Source organism: Ochotona curzoniae, unplaced genomic scaffold, assembly GCF_017591425.1.
Source record: "Ochotona curzoniae isolate NIBS_2020 unplaced genomic scaffold, NIBS_Ocur_1.0 scaffold_461, whole genome shotgun sequence".
NCBI classification, from domain to species: domain Eukaryota; kingdom Metazoa; phylum Chordata; class Mammalia; order Lagomorpha; family Ochotonidae; genus Ochotona; species Ochotona curzoniae.
Window position 1 is genome coordinate 7657853 of NW_024467120.1, and position 26611 is coordinate 7684463.

At 42.3% G+C, this 26611-nt stretch overlaps 1 protein-coding gene across 1 annotated transcript in view; it reads left to right on the forward strand.

Moving 5' to 3' along the window:
- The window catches only part of CDKAL1 (CDK5 regulatory subunit associated protein 1 like 1), a 640980-nt gene that overhangs the window by 581804 nt on the left and 32565 nt on the right, over window positions 1-26611 (forward strand). The window contains exons 13-14 of the mRNA XM_040967680.1: window positions 14039-14122; window positions 17067-17231. Of these exons, the coding sequence (XP_040823614.1) occupies window positions 14039-14122; window positions 17067-17231 (249 nt within the window). The remainder of the gene's footprint in view (window positions 1-14038; window positions 14123-17066; window positions 17232-26611) is intronic.

A 26611-nucleotide genomic window follows, 5' to 3' on the forward strand; every position in this document is an offset into this window, starting at 1 on the left:
GAGGCTTGAGAGAAGGTGATTTGCTTGGAGTTAGGCAGCTCGTTAGAATGGCGCAGGGGAGACTGAGGCTCACCAACTCCCTGCTGGATCTCTCCAAGTCCTACTCCCCTGGCCAGGGTTCTAACTAACATGGAGTAACAAGGGACTATGGATCAAGATACAAAATTCATGTGAATGAACTTTACATCAGACAGCAATGCAAGCTTCCATTTGCATGCCTTCTTGACAAAACTAAAATGCAGGTAGGCAAGAAGTAAAAAATATGGATATCTGACCACGTGATTTATTAAGCAGAAGAAATTCAGCAGGAGAGAAGATGTAAAAATCCACAAGCCACTCTTGAATGCCAAGTAGTTCCCCACATTGAGAAGGGCATTTTAGGATTTAAGTGATGTTCCCAGGTTTATTTTAAGTGGATGCTGTGACATGCAGAGTATTAGAGCATTAAAATGTCTCACCCCAGGTCTCCAGTCTATAATTCTAATGACTTGAATAGTCTCGAGGTCTCTCAGTTCTCTCACAGTGCAGATTTTGCAGCAGTTGAGAAAATCCACGCACACCAAATAGGTTCAGCAGGTTTCCCCAGCCACTCCTGCGAGTGGACTGCGTTTCTGCTGTGCAGTGCAGGAATAATGGCACGGTTCCTGCCTGCATCCGTGATAAGCTGCTTTTCCTGGGGATGTAGCAGTCTTCGGGCACAAACAGATGCTTGATAGTGTGTTTCGCAGAAGAGCCCAACACAGACAGACAGACAGACAGACAGACACACACACACACACACACACGAACACACACACACACACACACACGCCCTTCTCCTCCCAGCCCCTCCGCCAAAATCCCTTTTAAAAGGTGTGGCTGAACAAGGAAAAAAAAACACAGCTCACCATTGAACATCGTTTGTATTAAATAACTGTCCGTGTTTTCTGCCTTAACTCCTTCACTTCTTTCTCCAAAGTAAATATGAAAAAGTCCACAAAATGGCTTGGAGCGTTTAGATTTCTTATTAAACATGATGGAAGAGGTTTTTCGTTTTAATTCTTGATTTAGGTGAAATCTTTGTTCTTGCTTTAAATGTGTACAAAAACCAGAGGGAAGAAGGAAGGTAAAGAGGGGATATTTTTATATTCTTTATGAATATATGAATAAAGAATAATATAGAATATAGAATAATAAAGAATAAATATATGAATTTATTTATGAATTACATTGAATCTGTTCTGTTTGTATTAGTATCATATTAACATGTAAAAAATAAAATATAGTTTAAAAAATAACATTTCTCACACAAAAATGTACAGAAAACTACTCACTGCATGATCATCTGAAATGCCTGTTTCCTTGTGTTGAGTAGTATATTTTCTCACTAAACTGTTAGCAAAAGGAAATAGGTGGAGAGGAGAGGTCTGAATCAAATTATTCCTCTTTAAATTGCAGAATGTGTGTGCGTGTGTGTGTGTCCGCATGTGTGTGCACGTGCACATGGCTAATTACTGGTTGCAGTAAAATTTGGTAGAATTTCAATTTGACTTCATTAAGTCCTAGACAGTGAAGTAGTATTAAATTGGAAAAACAGAATAGGCAAAGAGAACCAAATAGATCCATTTTCTTTACAAAGAAAGACATTTTAGAGGCAGCTATATTCTTTTTTGCTCCTTTCCTATCCTCATTGACATTTCCAATGTTCTATTCCTACAAACTGCATAGCAGGGCTTGTATGTGCTTGAAGAAGCTGCATTTGCACAGCAGGAGAGGAAATCGGAATAAAGCATTGAGATGCAGGTGCACAGTAATACAAGTGGGCTCTTTCCCCTGCAGCCTGAATGGCCAATAAGGCAGAAGCTCTCGAGCTGAGCTCTGCCGTCTCAACAAGTGCAGGGTGGGGAAGGCTGCTAGCAGAGAGAATAATTGTTACTCAGTCTCCTTTAATGAGATGTATTGCCCACCGCTGAAAGATTGTGGCCGAGTCTTTTGTTATGCTAATTAGACACCATTAGAGCCTGGCTGTCTTTGATTTCTGCTTAATCCTTTCTGCTTCCTCAGCCAGAGTCCTGACTGGCAAATGGTTGAAAGATGGTAGGATGTTCTGCACGTGTTATTTCTTGCTCACATCTATGCTGAGGACTTTAGTAATAGGGCGAGTAATGAAAGATTTATCTTACCAGCGGCAGTATGTGTTTTGGACATTCCGTGATGGCCTTTTTTTTTTTTTAAGCATTTGAGAATGACTGATTTCTGCCTTTGAAGTCCAAATGCCGTTGTTTTTTTAGATACTGGCTTTTTCAGGCACACCAAGTGGGAAGTGACAGGTTGGAAAGCTGAGATGACTGCTGCCCGTTTGCCTGCATATCCCTGCAAACACCCTTCAGATTTTACGGAGGTTGGGGTCAACCATGGAGAGGGAAGAATAATGTGAAGGTCAAAAACAGAAATGCAAATGTTTGGCCTTTACAATGTATAGCCATGTACACGTTCTCTCCTAAAATTAAAGCACTGCACTACAGTCCGTGATTACTGTCGTTAGGATTCTTGTGATGAATTTATGATTCTGAAATTGTGAAACGGAGGACTGTAGTAACACTGAGCAACCCTGTTCAATAGAAACGTAGGTGAACTGCAAATGTTATTTTAAATCTTCTGGAAGCCACATTAACAATGTAAAAGCAAACAGATAAAATTCATTTTTATAATGAATTTTACTCGATTCAGTGCATGAAAATATTCTCATTTCATCATGTGATCCACAGGAAAACAAATGAGAAATTTTATATTCTGTCTTTCATGTTTGGGTATCTATGGCGTGCACTTCACAGCGCATCTGAGTTCAGCCACGTTTCAAGCCACTTGGGGCTGGTGCCCATGAAGCGGAGGTCACAATTTTAGAGTCATTGAGGAATTTCCCACTTGCCTATAATGACTGTCAGGAAATAAAATACACTTTTAACATATGGATTAAATGCTACCAGCTGTCTGACCTTGACCAAGTCGCTTACTCCACAAGGTGCCTTTGTCTTCTCATGTAGGCAAAGTGGACTGAATGGTCAGTCAGTTCTCACCTTTCAGCCACTCCAGCTCTGAATGCCTTACATTTAAGAAATTCTCAGAGGTCAGTCCATCTCCACTCACAGTTGTGTATGTGAGGAGACGTTTTCTTGGGTCGCAGTCAAGGCTGGACAGTGTCCTGTGCACTCACACCTGTGCACCCAGCCCTTCTTCTTGCAGATGTCTGGGTCTTTCATAAGCTCCTTGGAGTCCTGTAGAAATGACGGGGGCGGGGGCTGGTGGTGTGGGCAGATGAGGTGCCCTGCCCCCAGCTTTGACAGTGAGGATCTGAACAAAGAAGGCGTAAAGGGAACTGGCAAGTGGAAGACAGAAATACAGCAATACACAGACTCAGCTTGGGCCTCTCCTTTTTTCTTTTTTAAAACAATGGTGGCTGATGTGTGTATCTGATCAGTAGGGGGACAGCCCTTCCCCACAGAAACCTTCCGTTTTCAACCAAGCTATGGTAACTCGGAGTGTGGGGTGGGGGCATATTTTGACCCCTTTGTAGAACAAGGGATATTTTCTTATTCATTGTTTCTTTGAGAGTGAAGTGGAAGATTTTGACATATCTATAGATAATTCAGATTTTCTGGTTTGTCTGTTTTTAAAATTTCTTCTCATTTATTTGAGAGGCCAAGATCCCCCACAGCAGTGACACACAGATTTCCTGGCCACTAACTTGGTCCCCAAATACCTGCTGCAGCCAAGAATGGGCAAGGCCCAGTCAGGAAGCCAGGTCTTCTTAATTTAATTTAATTTAATTTAATTATTGTTGAAAAATATGCAGAAAATGAGTAAATTACATTTTTCATGACTTCTGCCTACTCTTTCTCCTCCTTTCCTGTATCCCCCCTAATTTTTCCCTAACTTATTACCATAGCATATTCATTCACTGCAGAGTAGTAAGCTTAGCTTTCTTATATATAAAGGTTTCTTGGTGTAGCAAGTAGAAGAAAGAAAATAAAATGGAAAATGGAAATCCTGCTATTACTCAGGAGTACAGATGCGTGTCATATACTGCAGTTTATTCCCACTATGGTAATCTCATTTACAGTGATTACATTTTTATGCTCTGTGTATTCGTTGTCACAGATCAGAGAGAACGTATGATATTTGTCTTTTTGGAGCCAAGGGATCCAGGAACTTAATCCAGGTCTCCCCATGGATGGCTGGTACCCAATTGATTGAACCATTACCTCTAGCTCCCAGGTAGAGCCTCCACTACCAGGAAGCTGCCGTTAGGAACCCAAGCCCCAGAGCAGGGCCACCACGGACTCCTGTGCAGGACACAGGCATCTGAATCAGCACATGAACCTGTAGGCTAAGTGACTATCCTCCACTCCTCCCAACTGTCATTGAGTTCTTTGAAATGGGAGCCTTCGTTGTTTTCTTACTGTTTTATTAAACCTGCTTTTACATAGAAAGTTTTTAAAAATATGAGGTTAAAAATAATTTTGTTGAGCCAAGTACAATGGCTCAGTGGCTAAATCCTCACCTTACGAGCATCAGGATCCCGATGGTGCCAGTTCATATCCCAGCACCCCACTTCCCATCCAGTTCCCTGCTTGTGGCCTGGGAAAGCAGCGAAGGACAGCCCAAAGCCTTGGGACCCTGCACCTGCAGGGGAGACCCAGAAGAGGCACCTGGCTCCTGGCATTGGACTGGTTCAGCTCTGGCTGTTGCGGCCACTTGGGGAGTGAACCAGTAAACAGATGATCTTGCCCCTGTCTCTCCTCTCTACCAATCTGCCTTTCCAATAAAAATAAAATAAATCTTTAAGACAAATAATAATTTTATTATGAAGCAAATTTTTTTAACTTTTTAAGGTCCCCTCATATATGTAATATACAGCATGTAAGTAAAATTTTTCAGTTTCTTTTTAACTTGTTGATGGGTAGTACTTTATATATAGTAGCCCTTATTCTAAAGAGAGATTTGTAAAGACCTTCCCCCCTTAAAGCTTGTATGTTCATACCCCTGATATATGCATGCCATAAACCTTCTATATACATATGCATGATAATGTTTAATTGTAAATTTGGCAAAGTAAGAGACTAAAACCAATAATAAGGAAAAACTGTAATAATATTACTGCAATAAAAGTTATGAATATGGCTTCCTTCTCTGAAAATACCTTATTGTGCTATGAATTCTGATGAGCAATGATGTTTACAGTGGGGATACCACATCCTGGGGAAGACAGAATAGGATGGTGTGAGATTTCAGCACCCTGTTCAGAAGGGCATGCAATTTAAAACTCATAAGCTGTTATTTAAAAAAAACATGATACTATATTAAAAATAGGTCTTTACAATATTATGTGGCTAAGCATAATTTTGCAAAACATTTTCCATCTTTTTTGAGGTTTAATTAACACATAAAATTGTATTCAGACCATTGTATACATTTATTTAAGATATTCAGTGCACATCTGTTCCTTTAAGAGAAGCTTGTCAAAAAAGATTGACACATGCCTACCAAATAATGCCTGACAGAGACCAGTGGAAAAAGATCAGAACTTTGGAAGTGAATGGAGAATATGTTCAATTTTAGGATTTAGCTTTTAAAAGGAAAAGTTTCTAGGCATGTAGCTCCTGAGGGTCCCATTTAAAATCTATAATAAGATCTCATGAATAAATATTACCAGTGATGTGTGGCCATAGGACTTTAGATACCTCGAAATGTTGAGCACTTTCCCATACTGCTATGATGTGAGTAGAGTTTACCTGTTGTGGGGAAAAAATAGAAGTAATGTACTTGTGCCAGGTCTATAGGGTCAACTTGTCTGGGTTTATGGAGAGAATATATTTCATTGTGTGTCTTAAAACGTTCCGTGAATGCCTTGTAAATGTCACGAATGTGTAAGCAGGTAGTTATAACTCCACCTTTGGTTGAACTGGGACTTGAGTTCGTACTGGGTGTGGATCTTCGATGCTAGAAAGGGGTTGGGCCATATGTCGTTGCTGTGGGCTCACCATCAGCAGATGCATTGAGAATGAGGCTGCTTCAGGCAGAGAGCTGTGCTCTTACTCTGGTGGACACTCACATGGCTAGAAGAAAAACAGCAAGGAAGGTATTTGCAGAAGAAGCTTCATCGTGTGGTTTGATTTGGTAGAGCTGCCCCAGGTCTGGTCTGTGCACCTTGCCTGGTTGTTTCTAGAGGAGGGACTTTTGCAGAACCCAACTGCTTTGCAGCTTTTCTTTGTGTGTAAGTCTTTTTCTGGAAACAAGGTCACTGCGAGACTCATGACATGTAGGTAAGACTATATTAAAGACATAAAAGCATGATATTCCAAGGAACATTCTTTTCCTTTTAGATAAATATAATCCTGTTATTAAGCATAACTAACAACTTTTTTTCTCTCTAAACAGAGGGTAACGATTTTACAAATCTGAGAAAGTGTTTTTTTGTCATTAAGTTAGATACAAGTACAGCCCCTATGAAAGTTAGCCCTCCACCCTCTTCCCTGGAGAATCCTCAGCTGGTGAACGTTGGTGAAATATCTTGAATATCGGGGACTGAGTCTCAGCCTTGCCTTTTTCTGTACTACCATCATTTCTGACACTTACCCCCGTGTCATGGCCCTGTTTCATTATGGAATGGAACTGTGGAATAAGGACATTAAGTTTTAATGTTATTGCTATTATTACTGTTGACTGTTTTTAGCCTAAGTGTGCCTGCTTCTTTCTTCCCAGCTTCTACAAGGCCAGAAAGCAAAAGTGTTCCTAAACAGTCAGGAAAATTACTGTATACCCCGGAGACCCCGCATCGCAGCCTATGCCTGTTGTGAATGATGAATCAAAATGGAAAGGTTATCATTTTCATTAGCTAGGAAAGAACAAGACCATACTTTTCTCCCAGTGTAATTACAGCGGTTCACTGGCAACATTACACTGCAGTAATTAGTCTAAAGGTGTATATGAGGGCAGCCTCTGCCCAGACACTAGAAATATTATTTCAGAGTTTAAGGTCACAGCCTTGTGTTTAACATGTTCCAGGCAGCTTAGGGGAAAAAAAAAAAAAAGAAAAACTAATTTGACTGGAGCTAAAGAAAGACATTTGACATTTGACATTTCCCAGAGTCATGCATTCAGAAACCACTCAGATAGAAAAATTGTATTTTATTATCTACAAAAGTAAAAAGAAAAAGGCTTAGTTGCAGAAGTAGCATGTCAGAATATTTCATGGGATAAACAGAGATAAAAATCCAAGTTTTTTAGGACCATGATGGTATAAGAACTTGTGATAAGTGTATTTTAATCTTCATTCTCTTCCTAAGGCAAAAAGGAACAGAAAAAAATCATGATTAAGAACTCGAGAGGGGAAAGCAAAGTAATACTCTTTATCACTTTATAATTATTTTTTTAAAAAACGAATGTTTATCTTAGACCCACAAATATATACATAACACATATATGTGTTTTATATGTATGTGTTTATGTGTGTGTATATATCTATAGTACTCTGAGACTGTTTTTAAACTATCACACTGAAATAATAATTTTTTAACTCAACGTTTCAGAATATAAAATTGGATTGATGCTGTTTTCAATAGGGCCATCTCAGGTTTTCTGTTTAAGTAAGTTAAAGTGAAAAGAAGACAGAAAAAAGTAAAAACAATAAAAGTGTACTCTAACAGAGTTTTTGCTTGGAGCCACATACGTCTATGGCAAATCTTGGGCTTTTTCTAGCCGAAAGAGTACTTAAAGAAAGGTAACGTTTCTCACCGACTTAACAGCATTAGCCCAAATACCCTGATGTCTTTGTTTAACACTTCTGTTCATTTTGTCTCTACATCCTTGTATACAGTCGTGGAGCGGTGTTTGTCAACTGGGGGAATAGTGTCCTTGAATGAGCCTTCATTCAGCAACCGAGTTCTGTTGGAAACCACTGCTTTTTTAAATGCAAACTTGTGTTTGATGTGTGTTCTCTGGCCATATGGTTAAAACTGATGTTTCTCACAACTCCAGGCATTTTAGAAAATCGAAGCATAGATGTGACACAAATGACACAGCCGCCCGATTCTGTAACATACTGAAAAGTCTACCCTCACCCATCTGAATTGTAGAAACATGGCTTTTTGTTTATCTCAGTGTTTCTCTCCTCAAGGAAAAGTCCTACACTGCTGAATTAAATCCTTGCTTTCTAAGTTTTCTAAGTTTTCTATGACTAGCAATTAAACAGGAGTAGTGGAAACAATTCAACGACTTTCTCTTCCCTCTGCCGCTGCCTCTGAGCAGATTGCCCGTCTCGCTGGACACGTGTCCCGTGTCCCCTCCTTGTGACAGCAGGGAGACTGCTGACCTCCCTCCGAGTTCTTACGCTGTGTATCTGTCTGGGCAAGTACTGCCTTTATTTTCTGCCTTTGAGGATTAAAAAACAAAACAAAACATGAGGGTACTTTGAAAAATTAATGGGAAAAATAATTAAAAATAAGGTGGGGAGGGCAACATTACACTGCAGTAATTAGTCTAAAGGTGTATATTGGAGTATTGGAGTCTCTACAGCCCACACAGGAGACCTGGGTTGAATGCCTAGCTCCCCACTTCAGCCTATTCCAGCTTTGGCCACTATAGCCATTTGGGGTCTACACTAGCAAATGGGAGTTGTATCTTTCTGGCTGTCTCTCTCTGCCTCTCAAATAATAATAATAATAATAATAGCAATAGCAATGACAGAAGTTCTGAAATCCACACATAAAGACATCTTCAGAAATTTATGAAAATGTATTTTGAAAAACAGTATGCGTGGATTTCAGTAATTTTTTGTTGCAAAATACAAATTTATGTTTTGCTTCCATTTTCCACAAGGGCATTTTTAAAGTCCCCTCTTCTCAGAGCTTTTGTTGTATTCTCTTCCCAAGGTTTAGCATCGTCCACTGCTCCCTCCTGCGTAGCCCGTTTTACCCCACAGCCAGGCTTCTCTTGCAGGGTCTGCTCCCGACCCCCCTGTGATGCATGGTCGTGGTGAGGGAGGAGGGGCAGTGTTGGCGTGCAGGTCCCCTCACTCCAGTGATGCAGTCTGTGAACTGGAAGGGGTGGGTTTACAGGATTCTTCTTATAAATCTGGTTTTTATAAAAATTGCTTTTATAAAATAGAGCTAAGATGGAGTAAGTGAAGACCAGTACATCTTAAGAAACAATAATGAACACATTTTACGGTTAATAAGTTCATTGTAAAGTGCAGGAGTACCCAGCTTGTTAAAGCTGATACTAACAATGACCATATCCAAAAGTCGACAGAGCTCATTTCAGGAAGGGCCCAAGCTTTAAGGGTAAGGATTACTCCTTTTCTCAGATCATTGGAATCAAGTTATTTTCCTACAGATCAAAGTGTTGTAAAGGGAAACTGACAGCCCCCAAGAAATGCTGTCGCAGGGCATTGTATTCTCAGACATGGCTCTTACGATCTGGCATGTAGCAGAAATTAAGTAAGCATCTTATTTAATCACTTATAAAGTATATACCTACACAGCACATCAGAAGAGAAAGGACTTCGTAGAGACTTGGACAGGCTGCTCTAAGGAGACATCAGGTCACGCGATAGCCTTTTGATAGATTTTGTCATCTTCTGGTGGTTATTAAAGATCGAGCCATGGGCAAGGGTTGTGGTGCCGTGGGTTAAGCCACTGCCTGGGATGCTTGCATCCCATATCAGAGTGTCTGTTTCAATATTGGCTACTCTGCAACTCCAGTCCCATCTCTATGTTAATGCACCAAGTTAGTGGGCGATGGCCCTAATATTTGAATGCCTGCCACTCATTTGGAAAATCCCAGTGAAGTTCCTGGCTCCTGGCTTCAGCCTGGACCAACCCTAGCTGGGGAAGCGTTTGGGAAGTAAACTAGAAGATGGAAGGTCTCTCGCTGTCGGTCTCATCTACAGCATCTGTCATTTTATGATTCAAACACATTTATCTTTTTTGTTGTTGTTAAAAATCAAGTTGTTTAAGTGCAACAAGAAAATGGCTGTTCTTCACAGAGGTTGCCAAACATGTCTTTACCTTACAAAAAGACAGTGTTGATTTAGGACACATGATTCTCTTCTGGTGATTCCTTTGAGGGGCATATCAGCCCCTGACCTACAAATCTCTTACGAACAAGGACTGAAAACCTGGGAGTGGAAATGTTACATAGGTATCATCGTCTACCTGCTCTCCAGCTCTGCACTCCATCACTTCTGTCTGCCTTCCAGTTTGTAGATAAGAATATTGAAAGCCCAAAGCATACTCAGATCTCTACAATCTCAAGAATGATCTGCCAGACCCTCTATCCTCCTTTCTTCCTGGCCTATCCAGACACTGGGTGGCAGGTGTTGAATAACCCTCCTGGCTCCTCTGCCTTGGCTTCCACTAGAACCTCTGACTGTTTTCTTCTCTGTCCTTGCCACCTTACCCTTCCTTCCTGCATTAATATCACAGTCCCCCGATGCCAACCACTTTGATGCCATCCAAGAGCTTTCTGGATGTGCCATTTCAGGTATATTTTAATCATCTCTGCAGAACAGCCCTACTGTACTGCCCATCAAGTACTTTTGAAAACCATAGTTTTCAGCCTCTTACATACTTCTAGAATTTTGTCTTTCAGAGTAATGTTAGCTGGCAGGCAAATTACCTGTGGGTGGTCTCAGCTGTTGGGCGAGTTTCTCTCTCTTTCTCTCAAACAGTTTTGTTTCATTATTTGAACATCAGAATTACAGATAGAGGAAGAGACAGAGAACGTCTGTTCCCTGGTTCGCTGCTCACATGGCCGCAATGGCGACAGCTGGGTGAGGCTGAAACCAGGAGTCAAGAACTTTTGCCAGATCTCCTACATGTATGGCAGAGGCCCAAGCACTGTGTCATCTTTCACTGCTTTTCCCAGGTGTGTTAGCAGGGAGTTGGATCAGAAGTGGAGCCCCTTGGACATGAAGTGCTGTCGCTGTGGGATCCTGGCCTTGCTGACATTGGCTTTATCCACTGCGCCACAGCATCAGCCTCTGGAAGAGGTTCTGTCAGAAACAATAAGGCATCTCACCATTAGTTGAATGAGACACAGCACACCTGACTCCTTTCTAGTGGATTCTCTATGTTCTGTATGGATTCTTTAACATCATAGGTGGTTGGGAGATGTGGTCTTACTGGCCCAAGACTATTTACAGTCTTACTCCCTCTTTGCGTGCCATGCAAAGTCTGGACTTGAGACTTTCTCAGTTACCCAAGACTCTTAGAATGTGGAAAATCAGACTGGTTACCCTAGATGTTGTTATAGGACTCATAAAAACATATATATATATATATGTATATATGTATGTATGTTTGATGTATTTACTTATTTAGAAGAGTGATAGAGATCACGTCCGTTTGCTTATTCACTCCACCAGTGACCACAATAACAAGTACTGGCCCAGGCTGAAGCAAAGAGCCAGAAACTGCCTCTTGGATCTCCAACACAGGTGGCAGGTGTGCAAGTACTGTGGACCATACTCTGCTGCTTTCCCAGGTGTATTGGCAGCAAGCTGGATTGGAAGCAGAGCAAGCAGGTCCCGAATCTGTGCTCTAATATGCGATGACAGCATCTAGATTGGCAGCTTAACACTGCAACAGAACGTTGGTTCCCATGTGGGAGTCTTTATGACACAGGATTAGCATATTGGGTAGAGAAACAGTTGTTGGAAAGTATACAGAAACCTGAGGCTTATACACATTTGCTCATCCCCCAGGTTTCTTTATTGTCACCCAGGAAAATTTGCTTTCCCGAGAGTTCCACCTGAATTTCTTCTTCCTTATTGCTGCTTTAAAAAAAACAAATCTGAAGTAGTCAATTCTCTTAAAGATTGTATTTGAAATGCACTTTAACAACATTGCAAGAAAGGGCACACCTCAGGTGACTAGAGAGGTGTCTGCCCTTTGAAAACACCATGCTTGACAATTCTATTATTGACAAACAATATTTAAATACTCACGTATACGAATGGTTCTCTCATGGGTGTGGGAGAGCCCAGTCCTGAAGAGTAATTCTTTCTGGCTCGATGCCTATGCCTTGCTGTCATCGTGGCCGTCTCAGGTGGTGATGGCTCCAAGCTGTCCACATTAAGCCTAGCAAGAACAATGTCACAGGATCCATTTTCAGTGACTCTGCAGTGTCATATTGTTGTTAGGTTAATTTCCTGAAAACTTAGTGTTAGATGAAGTGTAATTGCAGATTTCCTTAAGAACCATTGACAGATACTTATCCTAAGTCATGAACAACTCACACTGAAATGTGTGCCAACATTCTAAGCCTTATTCTAGAAGAATATATGTCAACGAAATCACCCAGTATTAGACTATTTTATTTTAAAGATCTCAAAGTTCAAAGTGGAGGTTAGGAGAGTTTTTCAGTTTTTGGCACTTGCTTTTTAAAACAAAATTATTTGTTTATTTGTTTGAGAGAAAATACTTTCCATCTGTTGGATCACTCAAATGGCTACCCTGGCCAGGCTGGTAGCCAAGCCAAAGCCAGGAGCTAGGAACACTAAATCTCCCGTGTGGGTGGCAGAGACTCAAATACATGGGCCATGTTCTGCCACCTCCCCCAGTGCACTAGTAGGGAGCCGGCTGGGAAGCAGAGCAACTGGAATTTACACTATGATATGGGACACAACAAAAATTGGCTTAACCTGTTGCATTACGGTGCCAACCTTTGCTGCCTGACTTTTTTGAGGATTGATGTCAGAGAACCTTCATTGGCTTTCAGGGAGTGAAATGAGTCTTCGTTAAGTGTCATCTTGGAACAAAGACCTCACAACCTTTGGCTACAGGGGCTGCATTTGGAATGAGATAGAAAGCCATACATTAAATCACAGAGTATTTAGGCATTGTTGTTGTGCGGTAGAGACAGGATTTTGATTTTGTTTGTTTTGTTTTAAATTGTTAGGTGGTCCGCTGAGTGCAGCTGTGTTTGTTTCCTAAATGGTAACCACAGCATGAACACGGTGACAAGTTGCTGCAAATGAGAATAGGAATTTCTTTTAGAAAAATCATCTTGCCAGAGTGCTTCCATTTGGAGGGTTGTATTTATCAAGTAGCAGTGGCAAAAATAATTCTGGGCACAATCATTCAATCCAGCTGGTTTGCTGTATCAGACTTGATGGCATCTTCATAAAAGATACTGTAAATGCTGCATTTCACTGTGGAATTAACTTGGAAATGGTGGGTGTTTTCTCTCTTTGTTTTTTCCTGTTTTTGGGTTTTTGCTTTTTTTTTTTTTTTTTTTTTTGAGGATAATCCTATTTCCTTAACCATTGTTTTAACTTATGTAACTTGTTATTGACTAGAGATATGTTCTTAAATTGTATATGTAGCTGTAATAGTCCTGGATTTGCTCTTTCTCTTTGGAAAAAAAAAAAAAAAAGATCGACCAAAGGTCATGGACACAGCAAAGAGACAGTTGCCTGTGACAGAGAAAAATGTATATAATTAAAGCCATGTGTGTGCGTCTTCTCTGAATCACACTCAGCGTGTAAAGCAGTGCACCACCAGGGCCCGACGACTAGTTTGGGGAAGCATTCTCTCTAGTGTTACATCCCTCATCGCTCAAATTAATGTTTATTACTATTCTTTCATATTGCCAAAATATTTTCATGAATTTGGATTAGAAGCAGCTTGTTCTGGCTTGTTTTGAAACTTTGTTTTAAGAAACAGTGATATTTAGAAGATTTGGGTATGTCTTAGAAGCCTTAATTATCCTACTTATGTTGAAGGAAAAAAAAAATAAGATCAAATTCTGGGGTTTTTTTTTTTTTCATTCTGTAAGAAAAAGAGAGTTCCTACTCTGTTCTTTGTATATTACTCTCCAATTCTGTGTTTCAAGAAATTTGAATTGGTGGCTTGGACAGTGCTAACTATGAATTAACTTGCCATTTTGAGTCTACGTTCAATCCAGGAGGACACCACTGGGTGCAGAGGCACTGGGCTGGGAGAGTTTTACACTCTTGGGTATCTGTCCTTATCTGCCCTTTTTCTTCTCTGCACAGATTGGTGAGAGACAGCAAGTGTTAGTAACCGAAGAATCCTTTGATTCCAAGTTTTATGTCGCACACAATCGATTCTATGAACAGGTAAGAGGTATTTGGTGTTCTTGTGCTTCCTCCAAAACGAGAAAGAGTCCCAAAAGTTTAAGCAAAAGAGATTCCAAAAAGCGGCGAAAATTGAATCTTACCACAAGAAAGCTACTTTATAGCATGAAGCGAGTAGGCTAAAGCTGGGGGCCCAGCTTTGTGACATATTCCACAGTGAATTCTATACAGAGCAGTAAGTACGCTTGGTATGTGTTGTGGTCTGTGTCAATCTTTGACAGGACCAGCTGTAGGCCTGTGGGAGGCCTGGGGCACTGCCAGGATTCCCACAGTCCGGCTGGGTGCGGGAAGGTCCCACTGAGGCTGCAGGAAGGATGTGTGCATGGGCCACACCAGCACCCAGGGCAGGGATTTCCTCTGCTGCCACACCACTCAGTCCAGTTGCTTTGTTTGGGTGGTTGGTTGATTTTCCAGTTGTGTTTAGTTTTAGTTGCTTTTTTTTTTTTATGTCTACATTGATAACTATGCTGGGAACAATGGAAAAGGAATCTACTACTTGGCTTCCACCCAAGTTTTGTGAACTTGGATGCCAGTGTGGAGACTGCTGAAGGCCAAGCTTAGGCCCTCACCACTTTCCAACCTCCCCACCTCACCCACCTAAGGCAGCCCGACTCGTCCTGCTGGGAGCCTGAATTCTGGCACAGTTTCTGGGCTTCCATTTGTCCCTTGGAAAAAGGCCTTACAAGCAGTTGAGGCAAACAGCGTGCCTCCCTCAGTGACTGTGGCTGGGACCAGGCAGGAAGTGCTCCAGGGCCTCTCCCGAGGGTGGAGGAATTCTCATGGTGAACTCTGTGAACTTTGCTTGAAGTCAGAGGGCTTCCCTCTTCTTTCATTCTTATCTTCATTAAAATGAGAAGTGGTTTTCATTTTCCTCTACCTCATGGAGCTGAGGTTTGAAAAGGCTTTAAGATTCGTTATCTGCAATGAGAATCATACTTAGAGAGGGATAGACATAGAGAAATGGGGGAAGGGGACGGCTGGGAAGAGATCATCCATCTGCTGGTTCACTCCCCAAGTGTCGGCAATAGCCTGGATAGAAACTCCAGTCTGAAGCCAAGAGGATGGAGCTCTATCCAGGTGCCCCACACAGTTGCATGGGCCCAAACACTTGGGTGGGAGTGGGAAGTGGAACAGCTTGGACTGGAATCCGTACTCAGTGGGATGCTGACACACCATCAGTGGCTTCACAGGCTGTGCTACAGTGCAAGCCAGGGAAGCTTCTGTTTGCATCAAACGACAGGAGAGCTCTTAAGGCCTCCAGCGCAGATGCTGTGCTGGGAAGCATTTAGGACTGGGCCAAGGGCCCTCAGGAAATGGAAAGGCAGCTCTGCAGTCAGACTACGCAAGCTGCGCTCAGCCCCTGTGGAGCCGGCCATGAGGAAGGGGTTCCAGCGCCTCATCCTGAGCCCCACGCCATCTTCCCACTCTAGGGAACCGCCGTCCTGTGCAGGCCAGACCTCAGCTGGGCCCTGGGGAGTGGCTCCACTGTGTCTCAGGGGCTCCTTCCCTCTCCTTTTTCTTGCCACCTGGGTTTGTGCCACAGCAGGCACCTTTTTTTTTTTCTCCCTCTCTTCATTTTAAAGGCAATGGCATGCCTCATTAACCATTTCCTCCCATTTAAAGCAGCCAGGCTTTTCCCAATGATTAAAACCGGAGGAGGAAAACACAGCAAGTCCTTCACACAAATCAAGGAGAGACATTTTGCCCCAGAAGAGCAGCAGATCTCCCAGGGCCACCTTCGACTGGAGGTTTCCTTCTGTTAAAAAGCCTATCCCGATCCTGAAGTTTGGTGCCATTGCTTTCCCTGAGTGATTCACCATGCTCGTAACCTGTGCTGTCAGGAAGCAGTGTACATGGTCTCTGTAAAAATCAAACTTGCAAAAGACCGAGAACTGAGTTTGCTTTTCAGAGAGATTGGCTGTAAAATTGTTGCCTCTCATCTGATTGTGTGTGTGTGTGTCTACAACTAAGCATACATCTGTGGTAGGAGTTCCAGAAGTGATGATTGTATCTAAATATCAAATTCTTGCTGGATTGTATTTGGCCTGTTTGTTTTGGATCCTCACTTGAAAAGGTTGGCAGGTAGCTACAGAACTAAAATACAAGTGTAAGGGGAGACATCATGCGTACCAAGCACCTGTAAGCTGCTGGGGAGGGAAAGCATTCGCTCCGGGTCAGTAGTGCTTCTATCTAGTGAAATGAGAACATGTGATGGCTTCCTGTGAACTGGCCAAAGTACCCGTGAAGTAGCTGCTTCTGTGTGAAGGTGGGCTCCCAAAACTAACATACACATGTTTTGTTTTTCTAGCAGAGCCGGAGAAGTGCGAAGCAGGCATTAGTTACAGGAGTCATGTAGCTCCAACCGCCACACACAATGCAAAACACACACACACACACACACACACACACACACACACACACACACAGCTATATATATACATATATACATACAAGCTTTTATTTTATTTGAACTATGAACTCAAATCAAGTACAAGGCTTTCCCCAGTGTTGTCTCGGTTTCCTGCCTTGCGTGGGGCAGCCAGGAGCTGACTCTGAAAGGCCTGAGAGGTGCTAGCTGCTTCCTAGACTGTTTCCCAGGTCTGCACACCTCCAGATGCTGCACCCCCCTGGATGCTGCAAGTGGGGGGGGCCATACCCACTTCAGAAAAGAATAGATTCCAGAATAGAAAAAAGACCTCAGAGGAAAACTGAGGGATGCGGAAGTGGGGAGTGTGGGTCATAGTCATCTATCAGTGTTGGGTCCATTGATGGTAACAAATGTATCATGCCAACCTAAGACGTGACTGTAGTCGAGGAGGCTGGGTGTGAATATACAGGAACCCTGCGTTCCGTCTTGACAACGTTTCTAACCTTAAATCCAAAGTTTATCTCAAAAAAATTTAGCCTTCTGAATTTTTTTTTAAAGGTTTTAGTGCCGAAGAATCCCGCCTTCCTGGGGAAAATGGTTGAAGTGGACATTTATGAATCAGGGAAACATTTCATGAAAGGACAACCAGTATCAGATGCCAAAGTATACACACCGTCCATCAGCACACCATTAGCCAAGGGCCAGGTCTCGGGCTTGACCAAGGTAAGAGATGCCTTCCTCCTCCCGTCCATGAGCACTGGAGCGGGGCGGTGGCTCCAGGAGCGCTCACGGTTCCCTTTTCATGTAGGCATGAGGCCTTAATCCTTTCTGACAGACTGAAACCTGAATTAGAAAAATGTGATTTTGCTAATGCCTACGGCTCCACTTCCCTACTGCAAAGGGAATAAGCGGTTTCTGCTTGCAGGGTAGAAGCTGAGAGCGAAAGCATTCTTTGCAGGTAAGAGGTTGAACACTGAAGATGATCTGATGCAGCCTGTCTCTGTATCAGTGGATCTGCAATAGAGGGGCCGAGGAAAGCAGGGCTTTCATTCCTTGCAAAGCTGTTTTGAGCAATGTAAAAACCCACATGTGCTTGAATAGGCAGTATACCGTGTCGTATGTGTGGTTTTGGTGCGTTTCTCTATAGCATTAGCTGCATATTTCCTTGATTCATGTGGAGTGAAAATTAAACTTTTTTTTTTTCTATAAAAAAAAATAACCTGACCCCTATTTTCTACCTTGGTAAATATGGCCGTTTGCCAGGTTCTCTCCTACACTGCATTGAGTTACAGTTGTAAAAGCTGATGGGGTGTGAAATGGAAATGTGTATCACATTTCTAAGCATCATTTGATGTCCTTTCTCCAACACAATTGTTAAGCGCTCAAAAAAAAAAAAGTATATGGCAGTGACTTAACATACCCCCAAAAAGGAGAACTGATACTTATCTGACCATGTAATTCTAAAATTGTCTTGATCTGTTCATTATCTTTTCCTACAAAATAAATCGGATGGGCATGTTCATGAAAGCAAAGGGAGTGTAGCTTTTCCTTTGAGAATAGTGACAAAGAAGGCACATTATATTCCCATGGCCTAAATACCGAGCTCTCAGATCCAACTGGAGTGACACTTGCTGAGCTTGCCATGTGTAAATGAAGGGCTGTGTTCATGGCCTCTGCTGTGGTACGTGACAGAAAGGTGTAGTCTACCGTTTGTCAAAACCTTCACTGGGTCTTCCTGCTCGCCCAGGAGAATTCTAAAGCTATGCATCATAGATATTTCTATGAATATTTTTTTTAAATTTAAAGAGGTAAGAGGAGGAAAAGCAAGAAACGTCCCAAACGCTTGGGATGTGGGCACTCCGTTGAGGTTCTCCACCCTGGTGGAGCCATCCATCGTCTGCTTCCCAGGATGCACAGTAGCTGGAAGCTGGAATCTGGAGAGGTCCCGGGACTCGAACGCAGGCTTCGTGGTATAGAGTATCGGTGTCACACATAGCATCTTAACTGCCACACCTGCTGCCTCCCCTGCTAGTATTTTTTATGAGGGGAGGGGTGGGATGAACAGCCACAATAAAACCGTGTGACCTAGCACCTCTTTTGTATAACCAGGGCTTTGGTTTTGGAAATGTTAGCTAATACTTTAGAAAGTTTTGGCTTAGTTTTTCACTTTCTTACATAGTGTGTTTTACACAATTGATTTTGTTTTAGATTTATTTTTCTATTTTTTAGTACATTTCATTTTATGGCACTGTTTCATAGGCTCTGGGGTTCCCTCAACCCCTCCCCGTACCCTCCCCCCATGGTGGATTACTCTACCTTATTGCAGTATTGCAGTTCAAATCCAGTCATGATTCTTTCTCATTGCAAGCATGTAACATGCATAGAGTCCAGCATCTTATCGTCCAGATAAAAGGTTTATTTATTTTCATTGGAAAGTCAGATTTACAGAAAGAAGGTGAGACACAGAGAAAGATCTTCCATCTGCTGGTTTACTCCTCAATGGCCAGAGTCGAGCTGTTCTGAAACCAGGAGCCAGGAGCTTCTTCTGGGTCTCCAATACGGGTACAGGGTCTCAAGACTTTGGGCCATCTTCCACTGATTTCCTAGGCCGTGAGCTGGGAGCTGCATGGGAAGCAGAACAGTGGGGGATTGAACCAGCATTGCCAGGCGAGGATTTTAGCCACTGAGCCACGGTGCCAGATACTTCCATGAACGTCTTGAGGACTTGTCCTTTATACCTATTGAAAAGGAAAGGGTTAAAACATTGTCATTAATGCACAGATAAAGAGAAGTGTTGTCCACTTATTAGTTCCTTAACTAATTTCTAATTACTTTCTGAAAGGGCATCCCCATTGAAGTTTTCCTGATTAGTCTTTTATTCTATCTGTTCTTCCAGCCTGGAAAATAGTATTTTCAGTCCTGCCAAAAGCCTGCTGCAAACCTCAGTGACCCAAAAGTCCTAGATTAGATGAGGGAAACGGGACAGCTGACCACTGGCCCTCCTGGGCTTCCAGCAGCTTTATGGTGCGTGTGAGGTGGCAGGGTTGGGGAAACTGATTTGAGTATTCACATTACAGGAAACATCAGGCAAGTCTTTTATCACTATTTCTGACTTGCTCTAAGTTAGGAAACATTCTTTTTACTCATTATTAGTTTTAAAGATATGCCAAATGCATTAAGATCAAAAGGCCTCGTCATTGAATTCATTGAATTCAACATGTTTTTGCCAATATTATGAACCTATACAGATTCATCAGGAAACTTGCATTTTGTAGGGTTTATTTTTTAAGTAGATAGAGTTTGTAATCATGATTCAGGCTTTTTGACCTGACAGCAAATGCTAGCTGTGGGACTCGAATGAAGAAGCTGTGGGAAGTATGCCCACCTGAGACCACTTACCCACTGACGGCTGGACTCAGACGCAGGAAGGTCATGAGAAGCAAAGCTTCATGCATGACCTTGCAGGGCAGTGGCTGGTGGCAGGCACACCCAGGACAGAAACCGAGCACTGTTTTATCTCCTGGTACACAGGCCCCTTCGCCCAGTTCCTCACTGGCTGAGTGCTTTGGGAATCACAATCTTCCCAGATGTTGCCTTAGGCAGGGCAAGTGATGGGGTGTCCAGACCAGTTGCTGGGCTAACAGAGCAGGAGGAGGGATTGGGTAGGATTAGAAGACAGGAAAATACAGGATTGAGCAAACCACATGACAGTGGTTTGTTCATAAATACACCAAGGAGCCTTGTAGTTACAGATTGCATTACAGATTATGCAAATAGCAAAGAGTGTAAAACATGTTTTAGCAAGCTTAACAGTTGAGGGTCCCCCACTCCCACTTTGTTTTAAAACTACAGTACATGCAACTGGAGGTCTGTGTTATAGCTCAACCAACATTGATCATGCTCATGGAAAATACAGTAGGGCCAGCGCCATAGCCTAGTGGCTAGAGTCCTCACCTTGCACATGCCGGCATCCCATATGGCCACCAGTTCATGTCCTGGTGGCCCCATTCCCATCCACCTCCCTGCTTGTGGCCTGGGAAAGCTGTTGAAGACAGCCCAAAGCCTTGGGAGACCTGGAAGATACTCCTGGCTCCTGGCTTTGGATTGGCTCAGCTCCAGCCATTGTGACCACTTAGGGATTGAATCATTAGATGGAAGATCTTCCTCTCTGTATATTTGACTTTCCAATAAATATAAATAAATCCTAAAAAACTAAATCAAAGCCTTTTCTTAGAGAGTTCAACTGAGCCTTATGTGAGTGAAGGTCGTGGGGGTTGGATAGACCTGAGGTTGCATCTGGTATGGGAGTAATGACATCTGTCTGACAATGTTAATGAAAGGCATACATTCAGTAGTGCCTGTGAGCTAACAGATTGTTCCTGGCCCACATTTGTGTTTACCGACTAGTTCTTTTCTCTCTAATCTGGTTACCTCTAGCATGACCCAGCTGTGGGTGAGTTTGGCACTAACAGTTTTGTTGTTGTTTCTTTTTCGTTATTTGAGCCATGCTCATGCACTACACCTTGTATCTGGTGAGGTGCAAGGAAGTGTGTATGTTTTCTTTATGAATAATAGCATCACAGAACCAACCCCATCATAATTTCTGTCTTTCTAAATCCTCCTGGCTGCTCCAGAGTTTTTCTGGAACAATTTCCCCACGCTTTGGATTTTTTTCTTTTTTTTTTTTTGGTCTCATTTGGGGCATGATTGGCTGCCTTTGATGGAATGAGTCAGAAGTACAACAGACTGGGAAAAAAGCTTGGGCTGGTAGTCCAGAGTCTGAACCATAGGCTCTGTTTCTTGCAGAAACATACGTGATGATTATTTGTACATGATTGGGTTTCTTGTACCTTGTTTGTCTCACATGTGAAATGATAGTAAGTGGTGATCATAAAAGAACCCTTGCACCCTAAGGAGATCCTGTGATTAAAGTATTTTATTTAGCAAAAATGGATTGAATTGGGAGCTGGTGTTTTAGGATAGCAGGTAAAACTGCTGCTGTTGCTTTCAGCACTGGCATCCCATGTAGACTGGTTCGTGTCCTGGCTGTTGCGCTTCTGATGCAGTTCTCTGCCGATGGCCTGTGAAAAGCAGTGGGATGATGACCTAAGTCCTTGGGCCCTTACATTTGCACAGGAGACTGGCCTGAGCGCTTTGCCCAGCCCTGGCTGTCACATCCATTTGGAGAATGCCCCAGTGATTGGAAGATCTCTCTCTGTCTCTCCCTGATTCTCTGTAACGCTGGCTTTCAGATATGTTTAGAAATATTAAAACGAAGTAGAACAAATGCTTATCCTTTGAATTCTATAAATATTAATAGCTATCAGACAAGCCTTGTTATTTTCAGATAATATTAACTAGGTGCCCATAGCATGATAGAAAGGAAAAGCTGAAACAAATTGGAAATAACATTACTGTCCTCTAAAAAATTTTATTCTGATGGAAACGCCACAATACAACATCTTTTTGTGATTAGTACTCCTCATTTCAGCTTGATCAGAGGGATGGACAAAGAGAAAAATGGGAAAATAGGAGAGACGAAATTAGCTTGATTATGTTTAGGGAAAAATGGGATGCCAAATGCACCTCCAACCCAATAAGGGACTTTTTGAATAAGTAATTAATTTCAGAAAGATGTTGTATAATAATTATTCAAAGGAAGGCATCCCAAAGCTCAAAGGGATAAATAAAAATCAAAGGATGCCTGGCTTGTGATCCTTTCCATGGGATACGTCAAGGGACCTTGTGCTTAGAATGGAAAAACAGTATGGAGTAAGCAGAAAGTAGAGATGTTTTTATCGACACTCTAGGAAATAGTTTTAGAAGCATGGTACCCAGAATCACAGCATCAGCATTCTCTGGGAACTTGTGAAATGCAGATTCCTGGGCCCACGTTAAGCTTCTTGACTCAGAAAATCTGGCAGTGGGCCTGAGCAGTCTGGGTTTTCCAGATGATAATGGTATATTGCATACCCTGATCTTTGAGATCCACTGTCTAAGAAAAGAATTCATACGGCAGAGAGCAGGGTTGGGTGTTTATCAGGGCAGTTTTGATATCACAGTGTAATAATTCCAAGCTTTCCCAATGCCAGTCTGCATGCTGGGGATACAGGCAGCCATCGTTCTTCAGAAAGTGATTATTGGGGCTATGAGAGAGACAGTGGGTATGGGTGCGGGTGCGCACACGTTCATGCAGTGAAAGAAACCAGAAGAAGAGGAAATCAGAAAAAAAAAAGTTTTCAGATGCTAAGGCATTGGCAGTTTTACTACACTCCTCTCATAGTACCTCATTTTGTGGTAGCCTGTTCATTGTAAGCATCTTACATCCTCGAGACTTCCTTGTGAGACTATTGCTCTGTTCAATGATTCTGCCTAAAGAAAACCTCCCGTAATCAGAACTGAGGTCCCCTCTACCAAATCTAGGACCCTTCAACACTAAGGAAAATTTTTCTAAGCGCCACCAACAAAGGTTGGCATTGGTGATTTTTAATCTGTATTATAGAAATATATTTATGGACAATTTCAGGCATGTACAGAAGTAGAAAGCATGGGATAGTAATCTCATGAAACCTATTGCCCGCTTGTGACAGTTGCCATGCCGCAGCCAGTGTTATGTCACTTATGTCACTCTCACTTGCCCCCACCCCCCTCCTCTCTGGTTATTCTTGAGGATTTATCATTTTCATCTCACCTAGAAATGTATCAGTAAATACCTGTAACATTCCTTTTAACAACACAATTGCAATACATCATCAAACCTAAAAATAACTGCACTATAATTGTCATTGGTCAAATCCTTACAGCCTGCTGCAGTTCCCTGAAGTTAAGAGGCACAGAGGGCTGCTTGTGGGCCAACTGCTGTGCTCATTACCTTACACGCATGTATTCCTGTTCTCATAGCCCTGTCAGGAAGGAGCTGTTAGCATCTCCATTTCACAGCTGCAGAATCGGAGCATCGAAAGCTCAAGAACTTACAGTCACGGGAGGGGCATTTACTGACGCGTGTGTTTGTTGTTTGATTGGGGTAAAAATATGTACAGCCTGTACGATTTGTAGCCCTGTCTGAGTGTCATATTCAGTAGCGTTGAGCACTTTCACAGTGTTGTTTACCTATCTCCAGAAATTTTTATCTTTGAAAATGGAAGTTGTACTCATTGGGCAGGAATTCCCTATTTTTCCCTTTCCCCAGCCATTGGTAACTCAGTCTACTTCCATTCTACACATCTGATTGAAAAGCATACTAGCTTTCCAATCAGAATCAAACACATGAGTCAAAACTTTCCTCTTGAAGGCAGAGTAATATTCCACTGCATGTGTGTGCTGCTCTCTGTTTATCCATTCGTCCATGGGTAGACACTTGGGTTGTTTTTACCCTTTGACTATTAATGAGTGCTATTGCTATGTATGAGGGTACACAAATATTTCATCAGAGCTATGCATTCAGCTCTTTTGGATATTTGCCCAAAAGTAAGATTGCCAGATCATATAGTAATTCTGATTTTTTTTTTAACTTGCTGGAAAGAGTTACAGAGAGAGTAGGAGAGAAAGAGGGAATTTTCACTTTATTAGAGAAATCAGAGACGGAGAAAAAGAATGAGAAATCATCTTCCACCTGCTGGTTCATTCCTCAAATGTCTATAACAGCCAGGACAGGACCAGGCCAAAAGCAGGAGGTCAGAACTCAACCATTGTGTCTCATGTGGGTAGTAAGGGACCAGAATACTTGAGCTGCCATCTGATGCCTTCCAGTACGCAGGAATTTGATGAGAAGCAGAAGAGCCAGCACTCAACCTAGGCTCTTCAATATGGGATGCGAGCAACCTGACTGGTCTCTTTACCTTTATACTAAATGCCACCCTCTTTCATTTTCTCAGGGAATCACCATTCTCTTTCCCACAACAGCTGTACCATTTAGAATGCCCACCAACAATGCATAGAGTTACAGATTCTATCACCATCACCAACCACTAATTATTTCTTGTTTCCTTAATAATAATCATCCTAACAAATATGGATCATACCTGTGGCTTTCTTTTTTAAAGTTATTTAAAAGGCAGAGCTACACAGAGAGGACACAACACACCCCACCCACTCACCCACCCCATGCATCTATCCGGATGGGTATGGCAGCTAGGTCTGGGCCAGGCTAAAGTCAGGAGTCTCAAACTCCATCCTGGTCTTCCACAAAGGCAGCAGAGCTGAAGAACTGGGGCTATCAATTTCTGCTTTCCCCAGGCACATGAGCAGGGAGCTAGATCAGAAGTGGAGCAGCCAGGACTCAAACCTGCACTCAGACATAGAATGCCATTGTCATAATTAGCTTAACTCATTCTGCCATAGGCTAGCCCAAGCCTGTGTTTTTAAGCCTAAGTCAGTTCATACTGTCTTTTCCTTTTCAATTGCGACCTATTTGATAACATGTAGCTAGCAGATCCCTTTTGTATACCAGAGTAAGCTTACAGGGTGTAAGAGAATGGGAATGATGTGAACACGTGCGGTATTAATCATGTTTTGTGTGTTGACTTAAATATGGTATTGGAGTCATAAGTCTGCCTTCAGATAAGAGAATATGTATGTTGCTACTGTGCATCTTATTAAAAACTATCTAGTTTTACTACTGATGTTTCTGCTTGTATGACTGATGCTGTAGCAAATCTCTTGACTCTTAGCCCTTCTTCAGTTGATACTTAAGAAATCGGAACTGTTTTGTGCCTGGTGGAAGATGAAAAGCACTTTTCCCTTGTAAAATGTCTACTTGGAGTCAGCTTTATTGCAGAAGATTTCTGCAAAGGCTTTCTGCTCCTTTTGAATTCTTTCCTACTAGTAAAGGATCACTTTAAAGTGACAAGAGGTAGGGGTGGCCTTGGGGAAGGAGCTGGGGGATCTGGACTCTGTGGGGCTTGGGTTCAAGTGATAGCTATATTTCCTGAGGTTCTATTCAACTCATCTTCTTGAATCAGTGTCTTGTAAAATATAGGTAATGACCAATTCACAGAGGATTAAAGTAGATGATATGGACAGAACACGTAGGAGGATGTGAAATATTTGATGAAAGGATTCAGCAAGAATAAATGTAAAGGGCCTAGCATAGTAGCCTAGTAGCTAAATTCCCATCTTACATACATAGGGATCCCATATGCATGCCTGTTCGTGCCCCCGCTGCCCCACTTCCCTTCCAGGTCCCCGCTTGTGGCCAGAGCCAAAAGCCACATGGGAGATCTAAAAAACTCTTCTAGCTCCTGGCTTTAGATCACCTCAGTTGGCCATTGTGCCAATTGAGCGAGCTAAAGCTCTTTCTTGCTGTTTCTCCATCTCTGTAAATCTGCCTTTCCAATAAAAATAAATATTTTTTTAAGTAATAAAAAAATGTTAAACAAAGAATAGCTATAAAAAACAGTGATGTTTTCACTTTTATTTTGATTTCTTGAGGGCTTTAATTTTACTTAAGAAATTCTTTGCACTGAATTTCATTGTACAGTATAGTTTAGCAGTCAAGACATGGATTCTGGATTCTGATTACCTGCATTTCACACTTCTTTTTAAAATCATTATCAAGAAAAAAATTAGGCCTCTTAATCTCTCTCACCCTTGGTTCTTTCCCCTCTGCACGGACATGGCTTAGCAATTCATAAACATTGCCCAGTATTCCTGTTCTTATTGCAACCTGTGATCCATGCCAAGGCGTGATTTTGCTTTAATCAGTGCAGATAAAGTTTGCACAGTATTCCATCATTTCAGATCTTGTGTTGACCAGCCATGAGTTTCTTATGAAACGGTGGATAAAGCTGGATCCACTTAGGAGATTCCCCCACACAATGGGAATGACAAATTGGCAGAGATTTGGCAGCCGTCCCATGCATTGTCTGTTCCTGCGGACAGCTGGTTTTTGCCTCTTATTCTTCATGTCCCCTTTGTGAGGAGAATGTTTTGGGATGGAGACCTGGCCTTGCCATTCTGTTTCTCACAAGTCAAGAGAAAACTGCCGCACCATCCCCCCAGGTGCCTGGCTGACACCTGTTTCCCATCTATTGGGACTTTGATGCTAATAATGGATTCACTGGAGCAGCAGGGCAGCCCAGCACCCACGTAGCTGCCTGCTCTCA